Below are 25,604 nucleotides of genomic sequence, written 5' to 3'. Positions count from 1 at the left end.
GACTCACCTGCAATATGGTAATAAATTTACACATACATGAATATTTAATTGCCCAACTACATCCTAGTTAAGGACTCCTCATGATAATTATCAATAAAGTTATTATATAATGTATAATTGTAGGGGAAACACTGTGTATCGCTGAATCAACCTTTGAACCAGCAGCTCTATCTGATAACACTTTAGCTCCACTGAGCTCCACAGCCTGACTCTCCCTCAGCCTCCGGAGAGGAGGAGGGGGCTGACTGTCCTGCSCTGCGCTCTGTGTTTTAATGGACAACCAGCAGGTTCACACTGGATATCTGCCTCTAATCAGTCATAAAACAAACTGAGTTAAATTAGTTAAAGATCCTCTTTGTGGTTCAATATTATTTTAAACAAATTAAAAYGTTTCTTTGTCACGCAGTTTTGATCGGGACTAAATCACACTCATGCACACATACACACAGCCTAATGATCAATTTTTATTAGACCTATTATTATTATTATTATTATTCTATAATATAGATCATTGCCAGTGTTCAGGAATGAATGAAAGGCGGACAGATGAAGCTCAGCCCGCTCTACATCCAGCAGAAACAGGAAAACAAGCGTGTGTTTAGAACTCCCGCAGAGAGCAGCAGGAGAAAATAAGCAGCGCAGCGAGGCAGTGATTGGCAGCTGAATGTCCACGATCAGTTCGTCATTGTTAAAATTTAACAAGCAGCTCCCGTCGAACTGGATCCAAACTTCACTCAAAGAAGACCTGAACTTTTTTATTCCTGATCTAAACTAGTGATCTTGTGAGCAGAGCAGCTGCAGCGCAGTTTTTTTTTTTCTGTCAGGCTGTCGGGCCACTCCAACTCCGCTGTCCGGCGCTGGGGTGGTCTGGGTCTGACAGAGCTCAGCCGAGGCTGCAGTAAAGAGCTCTGTGTCCTGAATGATCCAGGGAGACAACACAAGTCAGTTCCAGATGGAGCTGGCTTGTTAATTTTAAATKAAATGTGTCGTRAATCATTGTGTATGTCATGAAACATTACTTTTTGMAAAACACAATTTGTTTAAAACAGTCARAAATGTTAGCTTGTCAAATTAAGCCAGCTGTCACGTTCTCTTGTCCTGCCCCTCCCTTTCTCCTGCACTACCCACTGTTGGCATTTTTGCCTTGGGGCGGAGTTATCCTTTCACATGGGGGGTAAGATACACTTCAAGGTTTAAAATATGAACTTTTGGTTCATTCTTGTGTTGAAATTTAGCCTCCAGCCACTAGTTGGCAGCAGTCAGTCAGACATTTGGTTCTTCTACTCCTAAAGAGCCAGCGAGTATAATACTAGCTCAATCGCTAGCATTGTGAGTAAATGAGCACCAAGCACAATGGCTGAATCTGAGCGGATTAGACTGGCACCTGCTGCCTTTGCAACTGAGGTAGAGTTGCCAACAGTTCTGTATTAGCTGAGATGTCCATATTTTAAGCCAAATTGAAATGTTCTTATGAGACACTCTTTCCCTGGACTGCAGGCTGCAAGCATAACCGTCATGTTATGGCAGGCATTTATCTAACACCCTGAGCTAAAGGGGGTCCCCGAGGGTTGGTACTGAAGGGGCCAAATGCAACGACCGTATAAAACACMGAGGGCATTGAAATGATTGGCATATTCACTCTATCTCCTCAAACGAAAGGTGCTCCATGACAGAAATGTAGCAGTTGCCTTTCATCCGTTAACTGAACATTAAAACAAGATGTAGGCTGTTGTTAGTGTGTTGGTTGAACATTTATTTATATTAAATTAATATTCTAAATCTAAACTCAAACTATTTAATGGCACATTTAGACTAACCATTGAAAACATGGATGAAATAAGAAATATGAACATTACAAAAATTTTAATTTTGGGAGGAAAAAAGGGCAACGTATTGCAATATACTGCCTTGCGTACAGTATCACAGTATATTGCGATGTATCGTATCACAACCTGTGTGTCATGATCATATYGCCAAATTCTTGCCAATACAAACCCCTATTCAGAGTCTTCCTTATCTGCAATGCATCTAAAAGTAGATTTCTGCACCCCATCCTTAGCAATCACTGCTTAAAAGGTGGAAAATGTGGTAAACCTTTCAATTTGAACTTCATCTGACTCAATTTACAGTAGAAAAATACATTTTAGTCTACTGATCTGTTAGCATGCTAACTGCTTTATCAAAATCTTCCATTCACTTCACATAAAGGCAACTTAATTTTTTGTCCTGTGACATCTACAAATGTAGGTTAAACATTGTGTGGTAGCATAATGCATCAAACTCTCAATACGTTAGGAGGGTATCGTCTATGTTAGTAGTTAACTGTGTGTTTTTTGTTGACAGGACTGTGAGTTTGATCCGGTGAAGTACAACAGCATCATTGAATGTGAAAAACCCAACAACGACCTGAACAGGTTCCGAGGCTACATGTGAGTACTGCGTACATCTGCCCACTGCACGCTTGTCATTTTTAGGTCTACTGTTTGGATATCAGTTTGTCAGACCTTTTACTGACATGTAATTCAGATGCGTTTGATGTATGTGTCTATGTGTGGATGTGTGTGTTCACAAAACACTGAAGCCAAGACGGGTTGAGGCAGCAGGTAGGGCTGCCAGCAGTTATTTTTAAAGTCAACTAATCACCAATTATTTGTTTTCGATTAGTCGACTAATCGGATCATATGTTAATTGAGTATAAAACATAMAGCTTATCGTGCCAGAATGCAGCTGCTATTATATAACTATCGTCAGATTTGAGCTATACACTAACTAAAAATAATTGCCATGGAAGGCAAGTTCTGCCTTGCAGATATTGCACTGCACATTTCTCTTTCATTTTCTTAAAATGATTCCACACTTTTGAGCTCCGTTGCTGGGTAGCCATGATACCAGAGCCTGTCTGTATAATGTCTTGTGACGTTCACGGCCTACCCCAGTTACCACTACTGTGCATGTGTGTCAAGGACAGAAAGGCAGATGCGGCAGTGCAAGGTGTCAAAGCAGTTTGGAGAGAAAAACAAAGTAACGAACAAAAAAACGACTAATTGACTATTAAATTAGTCATCGACTATTTTAATAGTCGATTACTCGTCGATTAATCATGGCAGTCCTAGCAGCGAGTGGTGTTAAAGCCAACCCACCCCTAGTGGTTCTTTGTACCATGTAGTAACAGAGTCTAAAGGGCCCAGTTGAGGTGGTTCATCTCATTAGGGAGGTTTCTCTTTAGAGGCGTTCTGGTAGGAGGTCCCAGGGAAGACCCAGGACATGCTGGAGGGATTATGTATCTTACCTGGTGTGGGAACTCCTCGGGGTCCCTCAGGATGAGCTGRAAAGTGTTGCTGGGGTTAGGGATGTCTGGATTTCTCTCCTGGACCTGTTGCCTCTGCGATCTGATTATAGATTAACAGTTGAAGATGAAGATGGAAAATAGATGATGACACACAGCAACTTTTTGTTTAATTAAATAAAAAAAATGGTTAACCACACAGGAGGTCACATAGCCAAGTTAGTTTGTCATGTTTTTGAAAATGAGGAAGACATCTGACAAAATTAATACTAGGGGTGTCTCGATGCAACTTTTTCACTTCCGATACGATACAGATACTGTAACTTTGAGAATTGGTCGATACTGATATTGACCCGATACCATACCAGAACGAATCACACACTTTTACATATTTTGTAGTGTGAAATCTTAGAAAAGTCTTGATCAAGTCAAACAGTGAAAAAGAGTAGGTATGAGAAAAATTGACCCATTTATTTTTAACATTTTAAACTGAAGAACATTCTACAATTTAATAAATTAAATAAAAATAAATTAGAATACCCTGAAAAATAAAACATAATAAAAACAAAATATACTTTTAAAGTGTAAAATAACAATTCAAAGTCACTCCAGTTATTTTTTTTACTATCTGTCAGCCTGGTGCTGCTTTATGGTGGGAAAAACTGAAGGGGGGGGACAAAACAAAACCCCACATTATTGTCCAATGTCCATCTGTTCAAAGTTAAGAGTCCACAGCTCCAATTTTACTGACTGTGCCCAAAACAACGTGATCATTGCACTTAATCTTCACTAAAACAAGTGTGTAAACAGATTAAACATCACTCAATAACAAGAGCAAAAATAATAAATAGTAAGAATTAGTCAGTGAATTAAATTGATAGCTACCTTTCTTACTGCTGTGTTTCCACTTTCTACAATCTGAGCATCACGTGGAGATTAGCCTCTCGCTCCTGCAAGGAGCAGTTTTTAGCTCTGCTCTCGCCATATCATGCTCGTATTCCAAAACAAAAGCTGCGCTCTCCTTTCTTCTGTCAGTTAATCCCAGAGCTAATCCACGGGCAACATTCTGCTGATGTCAAAACCGTAAGCGTGCTGTCCTCGCTTATAGAACCACTGGCCGGACCGGAGAGGACGTTCTGAAACTGGAACCATGGAGACACACTGACCCAAGCCGAACCGCATAGCTGCTGCCAGGGGTGGAGAATAGAGCTTGGTTCTCTCCTATTTAAAAGTACACGTTTTTTTCCCCCATGGAAAACTTGTGCCTGACAATTTTGCACTTAGCTTCAACTCTGTTTTTGATGAACATATAAAGTACTGCCGACATCGCGCCTGCTTCTTGCTAACTTGTTAGCGCAGCATGTTGTTGTGATCACGTAGGCTCTGCATGCTGGATCTAAGCACTGCTGGATTGAAATGCTGGAGCAGAGTCAGTGGACTGCTGGAATGGACTACTTATATCGGAGCGCTTATATCGGACATTTTTTATGCAGGCCGATAAAATCCGATACTCGTTTTTTGGCTGATATCAGACCGATATCCGATATCAAAATCGGATCGGGACACCCCTAATTAATACGTTAGCAGTTCTGCTCTACACCTCTTTGGTTCTGCGATATTTGCTCATTTCTGCTCATGTCTCTTCGGACGGCTCCATCTGTGACTTTTGAATGGCCAGAGGCAGCATAAAAACAGCCTGGTCTTTGCAGCTGTGTTGTGAAACTGTTTTGTTAGAGAGTCACGTGAGTGAGGCAGAGGACGAGAAGTTTTCTCCAAGTTTGATTTGCACTTGTACAGTTCTGACATGTATGCTTTGCTCGGAAGAAGACCAGATGCTGCAGGTATTCAGTTGCCAAGCTACAGTGGAGCACAGGGCACAGTGGCCCGGCTCAGCTGTGCTTTATTACGTTACAGTCAATGACACCCAGTTTAATCTCACTTCCTTTCAGGGAGAGTAAACTAGTCTGTGTCTCACAGGTTGTTGTCAATATCTGTAACAGTTGAAGCTGTGAAGTCTGCTGAGCCACTGCTTTGGGCTCAGGGACATTCTTATTAATCTATAATGCTGATGATGTTCAATTGGCTTGTTGTCAAGGGCCAAAGGATGAATATTCCTGCTGATAAACATGTTGACAGATGACACTACAACAGAGATAATGAAGTGTTGCTCCTAACTAAAGGTTACAAAACTGTTTCTTTAACACTTCTAATCTTTATTTGAACTTTTCTTTACAAGAGTTTAAATTGACTCATAGTTTACTGAAGTTTACCATCTCACTTTTGTTAAGGACCTGTCACACTATAACATTGACTATTAACAATGAAAAATTTGTCCACCACTAAAGATGTCCAAGTTGCTTACTGTAAGGCTAACAGTTAGATTGGATACAGCCAATATTAGTAAAATAGTCATAACAAAATTTTCACAAGTTACCATAACTGGGTTTCCCCTAGGATTTTTTTTGTTCTCAGTCAGCGGGTTTACAGTTTTAGGAGCTGCTTGAGGAGAACTTCCTCATTCTCCTCCTCATCCTCTTTGAAGTAAAGACCAAAAATCAAGATCCAACATCCATAAGCTTTCTGCTTACAGGTCAAACATTTTCTTTTAAATAGGAATATACTGTGTACCTTATTAAAAGTTACAGTTCAGTATTCTTAGCACTGAAGACTTTCTGAGAAAAGAGGTTTTTAAACATCTTTTCTATGATTTTAGTGTTTTCAGCTGAGGAGCTTTGATATATTTATTAAAAAAATTATAGCAGAGGAAGTTCTCTGCACAGAAAGAAAAAATATTTTTACTGCTTTTTTAACCAAACTGACAAGTTTCTCCAGTAAAATGACTGTGTAATTTAAAGGCATTGAAACACTTAGTTAAATTTAGAAGATATTATGATTAACTACAAACACCTGAAGCTGACTCAGAGAACTCTGTGATTTTAGAAAAAAATAAGTCAAATGTAGACACGTCTTTAAAAGAGCCCCCCAACCCCACCCCGCGCAGCTGCAGTCTGCTTGCACCTCCACTCCACCCRTGTGTGACCAATACAGATTTTTTTGTAGTTGAAGTTTAGTGAGTTATTCTACTGTCTTTGATGCAAAAAAACAACAACAACAACAACAAAAACAAAAAAAAGGCGATGAACGTGGAGCTCCAGTCCAGCTGCAGACAGGTGGACTGAGCCGCAGTAAGAACCTTTGCAGAGAGGAGCTCAAAGGCAGGGATGGAGGAAAAACAGCCGGAGACAGAGTGAGGACTTTGACGAGGAAATAGGTGATTCGTTATTTTGATTATAAGAGGCAAGAGAAGAAGATCGAGCACCAAGTGGACTCTACGGTCCTGTTACCGGTCTGCCGGGGCAGATTGTGCAGCGCTAACTGGGTGCTAACTACACCCAACAGCTGATGAAAGCACGTAAACAAAGGGAGGTGTAGAACTTTTTATTCAGCGGGTGGATCCACAACCTCGGTACCAAACAGCTCAATGATGATTATTGTTTGTTTTTGCCAGGGTGTGTTTTTTCTGATTTTGTTTTATATGTTAAAATCATGCTAGCAGTAGCGGCTAACGTCTACAAACATCCAACACCTAACTACACAGAACTAGGGCAGCTTAAAGTCCAGATGAGGTCCACATTAAACTACCAGTAACTAAATACTCACTACTAAATAAACAACCATTATAAACATAACCTCTAAAACAAGTTAGCAGCTAACATACSTTTTGAAGTGATGGCTGCCAGCAGACACCATCATTCTGCTCCTCCCGACCRCAGACAGTTTAAAATCCACTTTTTACTCTGTCGTTCTGTGAGCTTTCTACATTTTTCATCTTTGTGTATGATAATCAGTGTTATCATATGTTGTCATAGGGTTGGGCAGAATTGTGTGGAATTATTCAGATAAACTTTTACTGGTTATTATTTGGCACCACCTGCTGATGTAAGACGTGTGTGGTACAGACTCAGCAAACCTTTAGGTTCTGTCGAAAACTCATTCATCTTCATCATACGAGTCATGTCTGACATATTTGTGAACAAATTGTTGTCATATATCTTGAAATAGGATCTAAATCCATACAATATAAACTCTCTACAGTAGTTTCCTCCATAGACATTTAACCTCCTGCCCTCCAGCGGAGATTGCTCTGCCTTGGAAACCACGTGACTGAAACCCAGCTATTGATTTCCTCCCCCACAGTGCTCTGCTTGTCTCCTCACTGTCCCCCCATCACACACATACGTTTGTTCTTCTATCCTCATGGGGACTTTGCATTGACTTTCATTCATTTAACGGTATTTTCTATAAACTATTTGACCCTAAACCTAGCCTAAACTTTACTTAGGATGTGAATTGGGCTTAAGTCCCCATGAGAAACAGTAGGTCCTCACCAGGGTGTGTAATTTGCTTCATCTCTAAAGAGATGCTGCTCTTTAATATTGTTTATTTACAGTCTTAGTTGTGTGTGGTGTTTAATTTCCATTTTGTTGTTCTTTGTTTTTTTTTTTTATTCAAGTGCATTTTTTGTTAAGACTGAAGGGCTCGACACACGGGGAGCTACAAACTACAGCGATTAACGGCTGTCATCGCAGCCAGGGTGAAACCCGACACACAGGACGCGATAGCGATCGCAGCGTTACGAATCGCGCTCTCAGGTCGCTTGTCTTCACGAAATTTGATTGGTTCTTGACTCTGAAGGTGGGTGTGCATTACGGACGTGTAAMCTAAACAAATCTTGCGATGCTAATGATATTGAAAAACAAACACACATCAAGATACAATTTTATGAGGAAAAATTTACCATAAACTTCACCCTGGTGCCAATAAATTCCCACAAAGCTTTTTAGTAATCACTTGGTGAAAGTGTTAGCTAACGGCAGTGTGTAGCATACTCTCCTCTCGTTGGTCAGTCAATGAAACCCTCGCTGATTGGTTGTACGTTAAGCGACAGCAACAAAAGTTGAACATTTTTCAACTTTCATATGTCGCGTCGCAAGCTCGCATGTGCACGTCTACGTGTACGAGTGCAAAATTTCACATGCACTATTTTCGCCGGTCGCTTAGCTGGAGGAGGGCAAGCGATTGTCGCCTCACCGCACAGGCTCCATAGGAAATGAATGGAGAGCGAGCAACGTCGCCTCCTGTGTGTCGAGCCCTTGAGAGTCCATTTTGTTAAACATTCTTTAAAAATTAAAGTTTATTGATCTTTGAGAGGATGTACTTTCATTATTACGCTTTTATCATTATATTAGTTTTAAAATGGTCATCAGACAATATTATTGCTTATCGCAATAATTTCTGAGACAATTAATCGCCCAGCAAAATTTGTTATCGTGACAGGCCTACTCCTGAGACACCCCGCGCCAAGATCCTGGGAAACCTCTCCCGCTGCATCATACATCACTGCATGAGATTTCTTCCCACCTGAGGAAAAAAAATTCAGAGACTCGTCACCCGACGTTATCTATCCACAAACTGGTCCTGGATTAATTTCCAAAGTTTTCATCAGTCGGATACCACTGTGAAAAACGTCTGTTTTATCCCCTTTTATGAGTTTTTGGTCATTTGATTATCTTTATAAACTGCTGCTTCCTGGTACAGTCGGCTCTGGTCCTTTTTTTTTTTTTTTGAAGCGAGTGGTTGAAGCAGTATGCAGCGTCTGAGCGCTTTCAGCACAAACACTCCCACGAACTTCTGACCAATCACACAATATTATGTGTTCTTATGTGGTGGGGGTAATAAGTTAGACCCGCAGGTTGTGACACGAAGTGCCGAAATGTCGACAATGCGAACAGAATGACACAACAGAGATGTGCGCAAGTCTTTTTTTTGCAAGTCCAAGTCAAGTCTCAAGTCTTTGGCTCCAAGTCCAAGTCTTTGACCAAAAACATCAAGTCAAGTCTCAAGTCTCTTGACCTCAAGTCCATGTTTAGTTGCGTGTATTACTTAACTGGCAGTTTGCTCAAAGGTATCCTAACTATACTAGATTATATTCTATAATAATATATTTTAATCAAATATTAAAACATAGTATTGTTTTAATAATACTATTAAATCATAATACTGTTTTTAAAATGCAAATGAGGTTAAGGTTGAAATAACAATCAAGCATTTTAACTGTATTTTGCACTTGTAGTCTTACAATGGCATACTGTAATAATATCTTACCATTGACAAAGAACAAATCCAACAAGTCTGCTGCTGATTTTACAATAAAATACCAGAACAAATATTTTTAAATGCATAAAAGCAAGTCAGCAAAGATGATTAACCAGAAACCTTAAAGTAAAAGGACTGCACAAGTCATCACAAAAACAAATTTTGGGTTCAGACTCCACACACTRCATTTTGCCAGTCTYTTAAAGTCTCTGTAAGCAAAGCTTATAATGAATATACTGCAACGCACCTGCCATGCTGAAGCTCTGTTTGTCACGTAGRGTACACGTGATTAACATTGGACGGCGTTGGCCCCTCCCATTCTGAGGTGAGGGGGAGCGGAGTGTATGGAAGAATTATTCTAACTTCAAGAGCGTCTATTTTCAATTTGAGAGCAGGAGTAAATGTCTTTGCTCTTAAAACTTTATGTATTTGTTCTTTAAAGGAGCGGCGCATGGATATGTACTGAGGGAGTGAGAATCATGAGCCGGGTAGTGAAAAGATTTGTATTGTTCACGAGTCTCAAACCACAAGTCCAAGTCAAGTCTCCATTCTTTAGAGTCCAAGTCAAGTCTAAGTCTCTAATAGGGACTTAAGTGCGACTCAAGTCCGAGTCACGAGTCCCCATCTCTGTGACACAATTTTCATCATGAAAGTGCAACAATTTGGCACAATTTTGGCATTTCGGCTGCAGCATGCTGGAGCCTTAAATCTTTGTAGCTCCACACGTCTTCAGCTACAGAACAGAGGCCCAGTTGCTTCGTCTTTTTTCTTTTAATTTTCCATGTCCTGGATGACTGAGAATCCACAGAAACAAATGATAGTAACGCCAAGCGGTCATGGACCACTTTTCCAATTAAGACTGATTGCTAAGTTGAAATCGTATCTCCCCACTAAAGACCTTTAAAAGGTGATTCATGCTTTTATTACCACTCGTTTGGATTATTGTAATTCTTTGTATGCTGGCTTAGATAAATCATCTCTGCATCGCCTACAGACTATCCAGAACGCAGCAGCTCATCTTTTAACAGGTACTAAAAGCATGAACACATACTGTAACCCCGGTCCTGGCTTCTCTCCRTTGGCTTCCAGTTCACTTTCGACTTGATTTTAAGATTTTATTGTTGGCTTTTAAAGTTTTTAATGGTCTGGCCCCATCATATTTGTGATCTTCTTAATATCTACACTCCATTCAGAGCACTCAGGTCTACCAACCAGTTTCTTTTAGATGTTCCTAGATCCAAACTGAAATCTAGAGGTGATTGGGCTTTTGCAGTAGCTTCTCCAAAGCTGTGGAACAGTTTACCTCTTAATATTCGGTCATCAGAGGCTGTTGAGGCTTTTAAATCTTTGCTGAAGTCCCATCTCTTTTCTTTGGCCTTTGATTAAAACCAAGTTGGAGGTTCAGTTAGAGCTTTTTTTTATATATTATAGTGTGTTTCTACATTGCATTTGTATCTATTATTTGTTTGTTTTTTGATACAAGTCTTAACTGAACTGTAAAGCACTTTGGTCAGCTTTTGTTGTTTTAATGTGCTATATAAATAAATTTGACATTGACATTGACAGACCTTAACAATGCTTAAGTTACTTACTTGATACTTTAGTTTTAGCACATCACTTCCTTTCAAAAAAAAATGGTGCACCAGACCATCCGGTCAGAGGCAGGTTCAAATATGAACATTGAACTAAACAAGCATGTCAGATAAAGATTTAATCAACTTTGATTGAACTTCAGAATCAACATGCTAACGTGACAGCAAAAGAATCAGGCTGTGAGAGAGGAAAAGAGAACCTTTTGTTCTAAATAGCACAGCATGCATCATTTACACTTATCATGCCACTATTCAGGTACTGTTAACGATACCGTTAAGACTGGAGTTTATCGATCCCGTCAAAATTAATCACATGAGACTGGTGCTGGAAAAATACCAGTTTTCAGTACCATCCCTACTAAGACTACTGCTTTAGAGTGTGAATGATTGAGGTGCTTACCAGAATAAAACTGATGTTATGAGTTTTTATGATTTATGAAAACACATTGAGAATATTTTTTCACCTTGGTGTCTTCATAATCTCTTTACCATTATTTGTAGTAATTTATTTTTATGCGACCTCCAACCAACAGAATCCATCGAAGCGGCAGAAGAGATGCACTTTACCAAGACAACCTGCTCCTGAGGGGATGCACTATTCGCAACACCGAGGAAGCCGTGGGAATAGTCATTTACGCAGGTCAGCCTCTAGCATCCATGTTCTGTGTCACAATCCACCCAGGACCCTGTGATTAAGGTGCCACATATCTCTGCAGGTCATGAGACCAAAGCCATGCTGAACAACAATGGGCCACGTTACAAGCGCAGTAAGCTGGAGAGACAAATGAATGTGGATGTGTTCTGGTGTGTTATCATCCTGCTAGTTATGTGCCTGCTTACTGCTGTTGGTACGTAAATCAGTAGTTTGGAGAATTTTGTTGTGTGGAAACTAAATATCATTGTGAAAGTCTTGAAACAAAAAAAGTGTGAATGTGGGGTTTTGATTTGTAAAGTGTTTGGACTGGCTTTTTTTTTAAATTTTATTCTCTCACGTTTGCTGACCTTGTGGTGTTACTGTTCCAGGTCATGGGCTGTGGATGTTTCAGTATGGAGATAAGAGACCCGTGTTTGATGTTCTTAGTCCTGAAGGGAAAGACTTATCACCAATCATGTCAGCCATTTACCTCTTCCTCACTATGATCATTGTCTTTCAGGTACGAAGCTGACGGGAGCTTAAACAAAAACTACAGATAAAATGTGCAAAGATGCCCTGTATCTGAAAGTTTAGAAGGGAGTGCTGTTAAGCAAAGTGTAGTTCTTCCAGTCTTCTGGGTATATGACCTCTAAACCTTTATCTTTATGTAAAGTCGGTAAAAAATAAAATAAAATAAAAAACAGTAGTAGTGTGTGCTGCTGCATGTTGCCTCTTTGATACAAGATCAAATAAGTGACACTGAAATCCTATTGATCTGTTTGTTTTAAGGTTAGGTCATCAATGAAAATGTCACCCTGCTCTATGTCAAATACCACAGCAAGGTTCTGATATCAGACATTTTGAGACGAAAGAGAAGGAAGGCAGAGGAGATAGCAGAGTTTATAAATGCTAAACATAATGTCAGGAATGCCTGTTGAGTCACTTTTAAATAAACACCAAAATGTTGGCTTTCAGTAGCTCAAGGACAGCAAACGGACTTAACTGTTCCCTCAGATGTTATGACTCATTTCTCCATGCTGTAATTTCTGGAAATTTCCCATCATGGATCATGCCAACATTTTTATACAGTCAATCCMCTTGTAAATCAGCTATTTAATATTTTAGGAGCAAACAAAATGTTTGAATTTGAATTCTTTTTGTCTGACACAAACTTAAGTACTTCTTGTTCCTACATCATCTTTTTTACATTGTGGTTTTTAGTGTTAATTACCACACTGACACAAAGTTTGTTTTTTTACCTGTTTACTGAAACATATTCAAGTTGTAGTTTTATAATGTACATGGACATAAAGTCCAGACTTTCAGCTTTCATTTGAGGGTATCCACATTAAAACTGGATGAAGGCTTCAGGAGTTCAGCTCCTTAACATGTGCCACCCTGTTTTTTAAGGGACCAAAAGTAATTGGACAGTTGACCAGAAGGCTATTTCATGGACACGTGTGGGCAATCCCTTTGTTATGTCATTCTCACTGAAGCAGATAAAAGGCCTGGAGTTGATTTGAGGTGTGGTGCTTGTATTTGGAAGAGTTTGCTGTGAAGAAAACATGTGGTCAAAGGAGCTCTCCATGCAGGTGAAACAAGCCATTCTTAAGCTGCAAAAAMCTGAAGAAATCCCATGTAAAAAATCTCTACAAAATTAGGAGTGACAAAAAAAAGTATACAGTAGAAAAGTATACAGTAAAAAATACAGTTTGGTTCATCCTGGGAAAGAAAGAACAAACTGGTGAACTCATCACAGATGGACAATGACCCAAAACATAAAGCCAAAGCCAAACAGGAGTTTAAAGCAAAGAAGTGGAATATTCTTGAATGGCCAAGTCAGTCACCTGATCTCAACCCAATTGATCATTTCACTTGTTAAAGACTAAACTTCAGACAGAAAGACCATCAAACAAACAACTGAAAACCASTGCAGTGAAGGCCTGACAGAGCATTAAAAAGGAGGAAACACAGAGTCTTTCCATGAATTCAAAACTTCAGGCAGTCATTGCCAACAAAGGCTTTTCAACCAAGTACTAGAAATGAATATTTTATTTACAATTATATAATTTGTCCATTACTTTTGATCCTCTGAAATGAAGGGAACAAGTATAAAAAAGTTCTAGTTCCTCACATTTCTATACAATCATTTTTTTCAACCCACTGAATTACAGCTCAGCTTAGAGTCTGAACTTCACCTGCATCTGAAATGTTTTGTTCAAAATTCATTGTGGTAATGTACAAAACTAAAATTAGGAAAAGGTTGCCTCTGTCCAAATAGATAAGGAGCTAACTGTACATCTACAACTATTGAAGTTAACCTGATTCAGGATGACCATCACAACTATTCAGGGCTGTGAGATTCTGAGATATTGAGCTGAAGTTTGGTGTGGTAGTAGGTGAGAATCATCCCTGTCACATATGTTGAGCCCTAACTGATTGTGTTGTATGTAATTTTAAAACCTTGGCATGCACAGTAGTGATCAGTTGTAGTTGTCCACCCAGTGATTAATTTCTGAGTTTCCTGAAAATCCGTGCAGAAGTTAATGAGATATTTTGCTAAAAATCCAACACAAATAAAATCATTATTGCACTTCTTCTGATAGCGGGTGATAATAATACAAACAAACCTTTTGTCAAAATATAAACACAGTTTGTAAGGACATCAAATCCTCAGGCAAACAGTGTGTAACGGTGTCGGTATGTTTTAAAAACTGATAGTTCTTCCTGTCATTCAGAGCACACCTAATGATGAATGCAGCAATGCTTTGGTGACTCATTGGTTTATCTTTAGACACCACATGCGTCTGTTTCTGTCTCCTCTCGTCTTCATTGTCTCGCTGTGATATCTGACATACGCAGCAGCTCATACGCAGGTCAAAGTGATGGGTGGACTTCAGTCAGATGTTAGTGCACTGCTACAGGCATATTTTTAAACTATATTTTGTTATAGGAGTGTGGGGTGGAGCACAGATTAGAGAAGCTAACCTGTGATCAAAAAGTAGGCTTAGGCTGTATATGACGGTATTTTGGTATAACCTGGCATTGAATAATGGTGACAACATAAAAATTATGATGGTATTAGTCACGTGAAATGGCAAACTTCCACAAGGCTGTTGTGAAAACGGGGACATCAATGTCCAAGTCTCTTTCAGAAGATGCCCAAAAATGCTCTGATGCCTTTTCTGACCACCTCAGTCTATTCAGAAGACAAACCTGGTGTGGAGACAACCCTGTCTGTTGTAGCTCTTAATCTCAAAGCGAGGTGAAACGGAACACCAAGACTTCGGAGGGAGGTAGTGACGGCCACATTGCATGCCAACTCTTGAAAAGATGGGCCAATGTAGTGCAGACAGACTGCTTTGAGACCAACCAGCCGCTGGTTCCTTAAGTGAAACAAATAGCTGGACACATTTTGGATTAAACCTTTCAGACATTTTTAAAAAAAATTTCAAGACCCACGAGCTCCTCGCTGCAGACAAAGAAATAGCCTATGGATTTATCGGCACAAGAACTGGCAAAATGCCCTGACTTAAGCCAACTTAGGAACATTTTAAAGACAKCTTCGTTGAAAATGGACTTGAAAAAAATCTACAGGAAGCTTCTTTTTGGCATTTACATAATTTAATTCTAACAAATTGATCAAATATATAACTTTTATTAGCAATTTAAACTTAAAAAAGCCCCCACCTGCAGTAATACCATATACCACAGTATTTCCTAAAAGTTATACCACAGTGTGAAAATGATCAATACCGCCCAACCCTACCAAGAAGTCACACTCTTTTTTCTTAACTCCACATCTGCCCAAAATGACAGGCCCCTGTTCCACACTTGTGGGCTGCAGTATTTTGGTGGTCAGTGGTTGTGTCAGAAAGGGCATCTGGTGTAAAAACAATTGCCAGATCCTTGTGTAGGTTTGTTCGCTGTGACCCCTGAGACAGGGAGCAGCTGAAAGTGGGGGAAAGGCTAAATTATTGTCATTGCTATTTTAATATCTTAACGGTTTTTCTCAGTTTTATGCATTTTTAATATTTTTATCCAGTTTGTTCTTTTTGTCATAATTTGGGTCATTTTAACCCAAGCGGTTAGGTCTCTTTGTTCTTAGCTGTTTTTCAATTTAATTGTCTGTTTTAGCTGTTTCACTTGAAACTCAGTGTTTAAACTGTTTTGTTCCTTGTCCTTTTAAGTAACGACCAGCTCTAAATCTTTTCTACAACACTCTCTCCTCTCCTTAGGTGCTGATACCCATCTCTCTTTTTGTGTCAATTGAAATAGTCAAAATCTGCCAAGTGTACTTCATCCATCAGGACTTGGATTTGTACGATGAGGAGACAGACTCTCACCTGCAGTGCAGAGCACTTAATATCACTGAGGATTTGGGCCAGATGCAGTACATCTTCTCTGACAAGACTGGCACGCTGACGGAAAACAAGATGGTGTTCCGACGCTGCACTGTGGCCGGGGTGGAGTACTCCCATGATGCAAATGGTGAGACAAGCCAGCCAACTTCCACAGACACACACCCCTTAGTGGAAACAGTGAATCCTAGTGACTTGTTTTAAGTCGTGTGTGTGTTTGTATGTGTGTTGTGTAGCCAAAAGAATTGCCATGTATCAGGAAATGGATTCAGAGGAGGAAGAATGTATGTCTCGAGGTGGCACTCTGCCCAGGCGGGACAGTATAACCAGTCACCAGAGTGCCCGCGTAGTGCTGCGCTCCCATAGCACCAAGTCTCACCGCAGGACAGGCAGCAGGGCGGAGGCCAAGCGAGCCAGCATCCTGTCAAAGCACACAGCCTTCAGCAGCCCCATGGTCCGTTCATTTCACTGTCCCATCATCCGCCGTCATAAGCTGTGTGCGTTCCATTAATAACCTCTCTGATCTCACAGGAGAAAGATGTCACCCCTGACCCTCAGCTCCTGGACAAAGTCAATGAATGCAGCAGTCAGTTGGACTTCATGCGCTTCCACAGCCAGCCCATGTCCCAGCTGCCCTCTGACCTCTCTGACATCATTGATTTCTTTATCGCTCTCACCATCTGCAACACAGTGGTGGTGTCTTCCCCCAATCAACCCAGGCACAAGGTAGAGATCAACACTTCCCTTTCCTGTGTCTAGTTTGTGTTTATTCATTGTGTTAATTTGATGTAAAACATGTTTCTATTCAATATGGGAGGTGGCTGATTGGTGTGATGCTCACAGCATGTTGATCACTTGGTGCTGAAGTTTACAAACCTGCAGGATCCTCTTTTTGATGCACTCGTCCATGTTATTACATTTTCTGTACTGGAAAGAATACAATACAATATCAATACAACTTTTTAGATTCTCATAAAGTAGAAAAGTAAAGAATTTTTTGAGAAATCTTTCCTTTGATGGTTAGATGGTCAATATTTGACAGAAAACAACAGGACAGAGTGGGATTAGAAGACAGATATTGCAATGATATACTGCATTTACCACTAACCATTGGACCATCCGTTATTTGCAGCCTTAAACAAGCATACAATAAGTGACTACTATGAGTCCATTTGAAATAAAAAATCCTGGACAGTGAAATGTTGATAATGGATCTCATGTTTCCTTCTTTTTGTTGGTCTTAAGAAGCAGGGACTATAAAATGGGATTCTGTAAAAGATTATGTACAACCAGATGGCTCTTTGAGGACCTTAGGTCAGGTCCCAGGATAATTTAAAATAGTTATTTGCCCACTTAAAAATTTTTTTTATTAATACTTATAATAATAAATTCTTCAGATGTGAGTCAGAGCTAATGACTCATCTAAAAACAGTGTTTCCCCTAGGAAATTGATCTGGGTGGGTGGGTGAACATAAATTTACGYRACTCACCTGCAATYATGGTAATAAATTTACACATACATGAATATTTAATTGCCTAACTACATCCTAGTTAAGGACTCCTCATGATAATTATCAATAAAATTATTATTGATATTAAGTGATTAGAACTGTGTGCAGCAGATGATCTGAGTCCAGAGTTCTCAGTTTGAAACCTTCTGGAGCTCTTCTGTGTGACTCTAGGTGTGACAGAGTGTGGATGGTTGATTGTCTCTTTGTCTCTGTCCCTAATGGAGACTGGAGACCTGTCCAGGTGTCCACTGCCTTCACCCAAAGGCAGCGACCACCACCACCTGCTCCACCACCAGGGGGTCTGCGAGCCCCAGAGCCTCACCGTTGACGGGCACTCAGTGGCGAAAGGGCTTGTCGCAATACAGCCTCATTTCCTTCATGCATGCGGGAACAGCTGGCATGAACTGCTTCGCCTGTGTCTGATGGGAGGGCAGGATTTTTCCATCATGTAAATCCCTCTCTTCAATCCCGCGAAGCAGGCCACTCGATGGAGAGCCGGGCTGCGGCCCGTTTACACACAGCATGGAGGTTGACTTCACGAGGCGCAGGAGAGGGTTGAGGTCCCATCACTGATGGAGCWGCCCGGTCGTGACAACTGGGCTGCGGGAGGGAGAATGGTGTCCTCGTCGTCATCTTCATTGTCCTCCTTGAGGAGGTCCAAATTCATGTCCTCCTCGCAGATGTCCTCGTCCTCACCACCGAGAAGCTGGTCAAACAGCGGAGGAAACTCCTCGACAGGGCTTTCCAACTCCACATTGTCTGCCCGCTGCACCTGTCCCACCACCAGGTTTAGCGCCAGGCTGCATCCCTGCCTCAGAGAGACATGGGTCGGCTTTTGAGGCCGCTGCAACCTGCAGGCGTCTCTGCARGATCGGCGGGGCCATGAGGCGACAGTGGTCGCATGAGCTGGGGTCTGCCAGCGCCTCCTTAGGATGTTTCGCCTCCATGCACATGATGCAGAGGGGATGAGGATCCTTCCCCGAGATGGTGTACCTGCAGGAGGATGGGCAAGGACGGGGCTCGACATCCTTAGCCTTGCCGCAAACCGACTTTCCTCGAGAGGATCCAGCGGTCGCCATCCTGTCCGCACTCAGCTTCGACAGCTCAAGATCAAGATGAAGAGGATCTAGGGATACATTTATCTGTTAGCTAAATGAATATTTTCTTGACGAAAATGTATTTTTCTTTACGAAAAATATATTGACAATTTTTTTTCGTAGGTCCAAATCACTTGAAAAATTCACATTCTGGACTAACCTTGACGGATGAGTCTGTGAACAGTTACATGAGTAATCCAAGTCCAGGTCCGAAGTAGGAGCCACTCTGAGCTTCATGTGGAAGAAAGCGAGAATTCCAAGTGTCGCGCAGGAGCGCTTATAAAGGGGGAGGGCGCCCCTGTGCCAAGCATGTATTGGTCTGTCAGAGACAGACGTGGTGACATTGGAGCTTCCATGACTGGTCACGCCTGAAGGCGCTTCCCATAGTGAGATACCGCACGAGGTTTGAAAGAGAACCAACAGCAGCAACAGTGAATCCAGTTGTGAAATACATAGACTTACAAAGGATACACTATTTATTCACAACATGTAGTATGAAACCCCTAAATACATACTAATAAAGAATAAATGCTGGAAATATAATGGGTTTTAATAAATTTTACATTATGCACAACTTCTGTCTGGTTTTCAAAGAGCCCATTCGACTAAGTCTTCTCTCCGACTAAGTCTTCTCAGAGACTCTAGTCTCGTTGATGTGCCCATTCGACTAAGTCTTCTCAGAGACTCTAGTCTCGTTGATGTGCCCATTCGACTAAGTCTTCTCAGAGACTCTAGTCTCGTTGATGTGCCCATTCGACTAAGTCTTCTCAGAGACTCTAGTCTCGTTGATGTGCCCATTCGACTAAGTCTTCTCAGAGACTCTAGTCTCGTTGATGTGCCCATTCGACTAAGTCTTCTCAGAGACTCTAGTCTTGTTGATGTGCTGGGATACAGGAGAGTCTGTAGTCTTGTCTCTGAATTGAAGTTCAGCCTTTGACCACGGTCAGATTTAGCAGGTGGCTGATATCAACAAATCCTACCAGTGGCTAGAGAAGGCTGGACTGAAGGATCATGGCAGCACAAGACCACTACAGGCTAGGCCCTAATGTCTTACTGAATTGAATCTAAAAATAGATTTTGTATCRATTGTAAATGATAAATTTATGATTCAATGCAACAAAACAAAGACATTTAAAAAATGAAAAATAYTAATACTTGTCCTGCCCCTGAGTTGTTGTCTTTGAATAACTATGGCCTTCTGATCAATTTCATTGAATATCCCTTCATCAATGTCTAAAAATAAACTGCTTTAAAGCCAGCATTGATTATAAACTTCTCCATTGACATGACATTAAATGCTTCTCATTGGTTCAGCCTCGGCCAGCTGCGTCTCCATTTCCATTTTCTGCATTGTTTTTGGATCAGACCGAGACGTGGTTCCAGGCAGGTCAAGAGTATTGTGCATAAGCAAATTTGACGTCAAACAATTGTTGTCGGTGGATTGACTAAGCCGAGGCGGAACATGCAAACTCATCTGGAGTGAGGTGCAAAACATTTTTATCCACATTTAGAAGATGAACACATACAGCTTGAGCTCGATGGAGCACTCTGAAATGAGCAGATATACCAGGAGGTTTTGGACAAACTGGCAACCCATGGTTACACACGCACTTAAAAACAGTGCTGAGGCAATTTTTTTACAATAAAGTCAGACTACCAGACAATAAAAGAAGCCAAAGCTGCTCGCTGACAACACACCCTTTATCACGCCTACAGAGTGCGGGACACACTGCCATGGAGAGTAGAACCAAACATGAAGCGAATAGAGTGAGACTTGACAATGAAGTAGAGGTTTTAGTGTGGTACGTCCAGATCCAGATTGACAAACAGTTGATGACTAACCAAACAGTTTGGTAGTTGACAAAGTGCAAAGAAGGCATTAGTGATGGTTAGAAAGGTAAATGGACTGTACTTACATAGCGCTTTCTATCCAGCCAGGATATTTAAGGTGCGTCACACTACAATCTGTGTCCTCATTTCTTCATTCACACAGCACTCCATTAGGTCTTTACAAAGCTAACATGTACAGATCAATCTGTAGACACCATTCAGTGCTTTAAATCACATTCATACACTGATGGAACACACATCAGAGGCGGTGGGGGTTCAGTGTCTTGCCTAGGAACACTTCAACATGTGTCAGAATAGCGGAATGGAATAGAGCAGGGGTGTCAAACTCCAGTCCTCGAGGGCCGCTATCCTGCATGTTTTAGAGGTTTTCCAGCTCCAACACACCTGATTCAGTGATTGAATTAACTCTTCAAATTGGGCAGAAGCCTGTTAATTACCCAGCGATCAAAATCTGGTGTGTTGGAGCAAGAAAACCTCTAAAACATGCAGGATAGCGGCCCTCGAGGACAGGAGTTTGACACCCCTGGAATAGAGGAATGATGGCCCTAACCACTCATCCACAGCTGCCCTTGAGAAGAGTATGTTAAGCTCACAAAAAAAAACAATGGCTGAAAGAAGAAATAACAAAGGTATGTAGAGTTTAGGCTGGTGGCACCGGTGGTCATTGGAGCACTTGATGTAGCGAACCCTCCAAAATGGTAAAGTGGCACCAACAAATCCCATGAACCACCTCAGAGATCTGTGTCCAGAAGAGTGCAGTTCTAGGAACAGCTAAGATGCAGCCCAGAATCTTCATTCTCCCAGGTGTCTGCACTGTTAAATACCCCTTAGTGTGCCACTACCAAATGCTGGTGTTTATTTAAAAAAAGGTCAAATTTGCCCACTTAGCTAGATTCAGAAATTCAAAAGTCTTTGCCCCTTCCGGGTAAATAACCCTGCATTTGGACGGCTGTGGCGGAGTGGTTAGGGGAGTCGTCCTGGAACTGGAAGGWYGCCAGTTCAATCCCCCGTCCAGCCATTTCAGTTGTTGTGTCCTTGGGCAAGACACTTCACCTGCCTTGCCTACTTCTGGTGTTCAGAAGGTCCGGTGGCGCCGGTTTACGGCAGCCCCACCTCTGTCAGTGCTCACCAGGGCAGCTGTGGCTACAGTGTAGTTTGCCATCAACAGTGTGTGAATGTGTGTGTGCATGGGTCCGTAGGGACTTGATAAAGTGCTCTGTAAGTTCAGTCCTTTTACCATTGTAGAACAGACAGTGTTGTAAAGGTTTGTAAAGCAGTATTTGCATGTACTCCTTTAAAATGTTGAAAATTGGAGCTGTTTAAAGATGGCATTAATTCACTTTGGTCTTGTCAAACTTAAACTTCTATTTCTCCAAAGTGAGATTGTTTAAAAAAACTGTCTACAACATATACTATATACATTTTTACAACTTTTCTACAGAAGCGCACTTCAAAATGTCCAAAATCTTCCTTTTAATATCAAGAAACTTCAAAACAATAAAGAGGAGGGTCAAGAAAGGTGAACGTTTTTGTTCTAAAACAATAAATGAAGAGATTTGCCTTTTTATTGGTACAGGCGTAATAATATTTCATAACCCTTTCTAAACTGAGCGAAATGTTTGKTTGCACGTAGCTTTCACTGTTCTGCTGCCTGCATCTTTGATGTGCTTGAATCCAAACATTTCTTCTGTGTATCCGAGTTTTGTTTTGCTTCTGTGGGAGTTCGGGTGTGGTTGTTCTGTTCGGAGGTGATATCCTCTCTGTTGTTCCAGCTCGCCATCCCGCCCTGCCTCTCTGGGAGACCGATCTGTTAAGATTAAATTCTACACAGTGACAGATTATTTATGTAGGTCCATGTTTGTCCTTTAAGGTTATCGTTTTAGTTCAATGGGCGTGTAAACAAATGCACAAATTCACTGACTTAGATATGGTCTCCTTCCTGTTTCCTTTTTTTAAATTTATTTGTTGTCCTTGTGCCAGTGCCATTGTTGACATTTTATTGTGATGCCCTTGTGGCTAACCCGGCAACTGAAGGATTTATGCTGGTATATTTGTGAAAGCGGTGACTCCTGCTGTTGGAAGACCGTGCAGTGACACACTCTGCTGTTGTACTGCAGCAGCCGGAGATAAAGTGTTGGCTGGAATGTTGAAAAGAGGCCAGGAGAGACATTTTCATCAATTGTGCAGTCAAACGCACTAAAGCTGGGACTTGTTTTTTTTTTTATCCCAAAACGTCTTACAAATTAAATGTCCATAAATTATATTTTTTATGAATTTCTCAAACTGAAGACATTCCTCTTCATAGTTTTATGAACTTTTTATAAATTATCATTGCTTAATGAGCAACTGCTGATGTTTCTTTTTTAGTGTTTAATTAAATGGCAACATTATAAATTAATCAACAATTGCATTAATCACATACTTCAATCTTTTGAGTCTTTACTTTGTTTTTATCTATTTGGCACTTTTAAACATAAAGAAGGTTTTTTTTTGTTTTGTTTGTTTTACTGAGATATATTTTTAATGTTTAATAGTTTTCAATATTTAGATGTTGTCGGCCTGGCAGAACAACGGACTTTTTCTGTAAGATTGTAACAAAWATAGACAGGCTTGACTGACAAACTTGTAGTTAGCAGATGAATGCCAGAAAATCACAAAACTAGTTAACTTAAAGGTCAGTCAGTGTACTACATCAAGACAATCAAATGTTTGTATCTTGATAGATGAATTGAACTACAATAGTGTTGAGAGATAACTTTTCAGGTTTAATTTWGTTGAGTCTCAGCTTTAACTAAACAAAGCAGAAGTCAGGTTTTATTTTAATAACTCACTCCTTTTGTAGCAGAGTCTGGAGCAGGGTTAAAGAATCTGATGAATAAGCTTATAAACCTACATATGCTCCTAACAGGAGAATATATTTTTTTGTGCTGCCCTAGAAGCTTTGTAATTTAGCTATAGTAGCTGACGATCTTAATGGTCTGTTCAGTAAGTTCATGCCATTTCAGTTTCAGCTTTTTCAATTCAAAATRACTCATTTTTATTGCTAAACCCATTTAACCCTTTTTTATATGCTTGACCATGGCCCGAATAACTGAGAATCTTCACTAGCAAACAAGGGATGTCTGTTTCTGTCYATCAATCTGGGAAGGGTTAAAGGTCATCTCTGAACAATTTGGACTCCATCGTTCTACAATGTAGAGAAAATATTCACAAGTACAAGACATTTAAGACAGCTGCCAAAGTATAGGTACATGATGATTGAAGCTATATGATTTGACTCAGTCATTTCAATACTCTTCACTGCACAACAAATAGAGATTTGCACATCTTCTAAAATGTACAGTTTTTACAATCTATATTCATCCATTCATCCGTTATCTATACCCATTTATTACTTTTCTAGGGTCACGGGGGTCACTGGTGCCTATTTCCAGCAGTCACAGTGCGAGGGGCGGGGTACACCCTGGACAGGTCGCAAGTCCATCACAGGGACACACATAGAGACAAACGAGACAAACAACCATTCACTCTCTCACTCTCACCTAGAGATAATTTAGAGTTACCAGTTAACCTAACAGTCATGTTTTTGGTCTGTGGGAGGAAGCCGGAGTGCCCGGAGAGAACATGCAAACTCTACCCAGAAAGATCCCCAGGCCGGGATTTGAACCAGCGACCTTCTTGCTGAGAGGAAATCTATATCTGCTTTTTAAATTAAAAAAAAAAAGGTTTTATAGTTTCTTCTCTGTAGTAAAGTTTGTAGTCTTCTGTCTTGAGTGTGTCAATGTTTGTCTATGAATGAAAAACTGCATGTCTTGTTCTTTGCTTCAGACTCACAGTTGGATATTTCCTGAAATCAAGCTGCAGAATTGTTTCTCTAGAGAGGACTTCATCATTGCGTTTCTAAATACTGTTGCTCTCCAGATTACATTGATTCAGCCTCTAAAGTTGTATATAATTGATTAATATATTGTTAGAAAGCAGCTTAAATTAGCTTAAAAGTTTCCTTCTGCTACCTTTTTTAATTTATGTACTTTGTAGATTTTATGACGGTGTTTAGAAAAATTGATTACTTTKTTAACACAAATCTTTCACCTTTCTCTTCATAACACTAACCTTTTGCTTGTAGTATGTTCAAGCAGCTACATAYTTTATAGAGCTCCAAGTGTGCACGTGCCTGACACCACAAAGTCTGAGAAAAGGAAAGTTTTCTGTAAGAAAASCTCCTACAGCAAACTTTCCTTTTCTCAGACTTGAGTTTTTCCAACATTAGCCCAGTGTTGACTGCCCTCCCTGTTCCTCAGAGTTGGGTCACATGTGAGAAAACTGGTGACTGTTGACTGCCAGGGAGCATACCAAATCTGTGTGTGTGTGTATGTGTGTGTGTGTGTGTGTTGGCAAGCACATGCTAGTTGACCGTAATTGGTTGTTTGTTAGATTAGGGTAACTTTGAATAAACGTCACAGCTGTGGGTAAAAGTTGAGTCATCTACAACTCAAATAAACATAACTGTTTATATTTAGATTTCTAGAGTTTTTTTTGGAAGAAACCACTTGAGCAGTTTCACATTTTAATGTTAAATGAACACTTTATTTTTACATATTATTATTGTTGTTGTTGTTGTTGTTGTTGTTGTTGTTGTTGTTATTACAGCTCCTTGTGGTTATTTGTCTCTTCAAGGCTTCAACAGAAAAGTCTAGTTTGTTCAGATATGGTTTGAAATAAAGTGCAGAACAGCTGCTCATTTTGTTTGATTGTTGCGAAACAAGCCACAATGTAGAAACTGTACAAATGAGTTTCATATTGACAGAAAAAATAGTTTAAATACCAAATCCTGGATGAAGATAAGGTTTTTGTCAGTTCTGCAGCACCTTTATGTGTACAAAAAGATGCATTCAATACCAATTTAAAAAGTCTTCAACCCCTTGGATGTTTTACTTTTTGCTGTTATAAATCAGTCGTGGTCAATATAAATTAACTTTTTTGATTATAAATTTCAAAAAACAACTTTAATGACAAAGTGAAATTAAATATTTAGAATAATCACAATTAAAAATAAAATTAGCACAAAAAGTCAGTAAATGTTGTCCCTGTGATGGACTTGCGACCTGTCCAGGGT

At 40.3% G+C, this 25,604-nt stretch overlaps 1 protein-coding gene across 1 annotated transcript in view; it reads left to right on the top strand.

Annotated features, from left to right (window-relative positions):
- atp10a (ATPase phospholipid transporting 10A) overlaps positions 1–25,604 on the top strand; it is an 82,195-nt gene that overhangs the window by 8,853 nt on the left and 47,738 nt on the right. The window contains exons 3-9 of the mRNA XM_014028519.1: positions 2,344–2,429; positions 11,568–11,674; positions 11,751–11,882; positions 12,058–12,188; positions 15,907–16,159; positions 16,266–16,483; positions 16,561–16,758. Coding sequence (XP_013883973.1) covers positions 2,344–2,429; positions 11,568–11,674; positions 11,751–11,882; positions 12,058–12,188; positions 15,907–16,159; positions 16,266–16,483; positions 16,561–16,758 — 1,125 coding nt within the window. The remainder of the gene's footprint in view (positions 1–2,343; positions 2,430–11,567; positions 11,675–11,750; positions 11,883–12,057; positions 12,189–15,906; positions 16,160–16,265; positions 16,484–16,560; positions 16,759–25,604) is intronic.

The sequence above is a fragment of the Austrofundulus limnaeus genome, unplaced genomic scaffold, assembly GCF_001266775.1.
Source record: "Austrofundulus limnaeus strain Quisiro unplaced genomic scaffold, Austrofundulus_limnaeus-1.0 Scaffold775, whole genome shotgun sequence".
Classification (NCBI taxonomy): Eukaryota; Metazoa; Chordata; class Actinopteri; order Cyprinodontiformes; family Rivulidae; genus Austrofundulus; species Austrofundulus limnaeus.
Note: the sequence above shows the minus strand (reverse complement) of the source record. Positions and strands in the feature narration are given on the sequence as shown.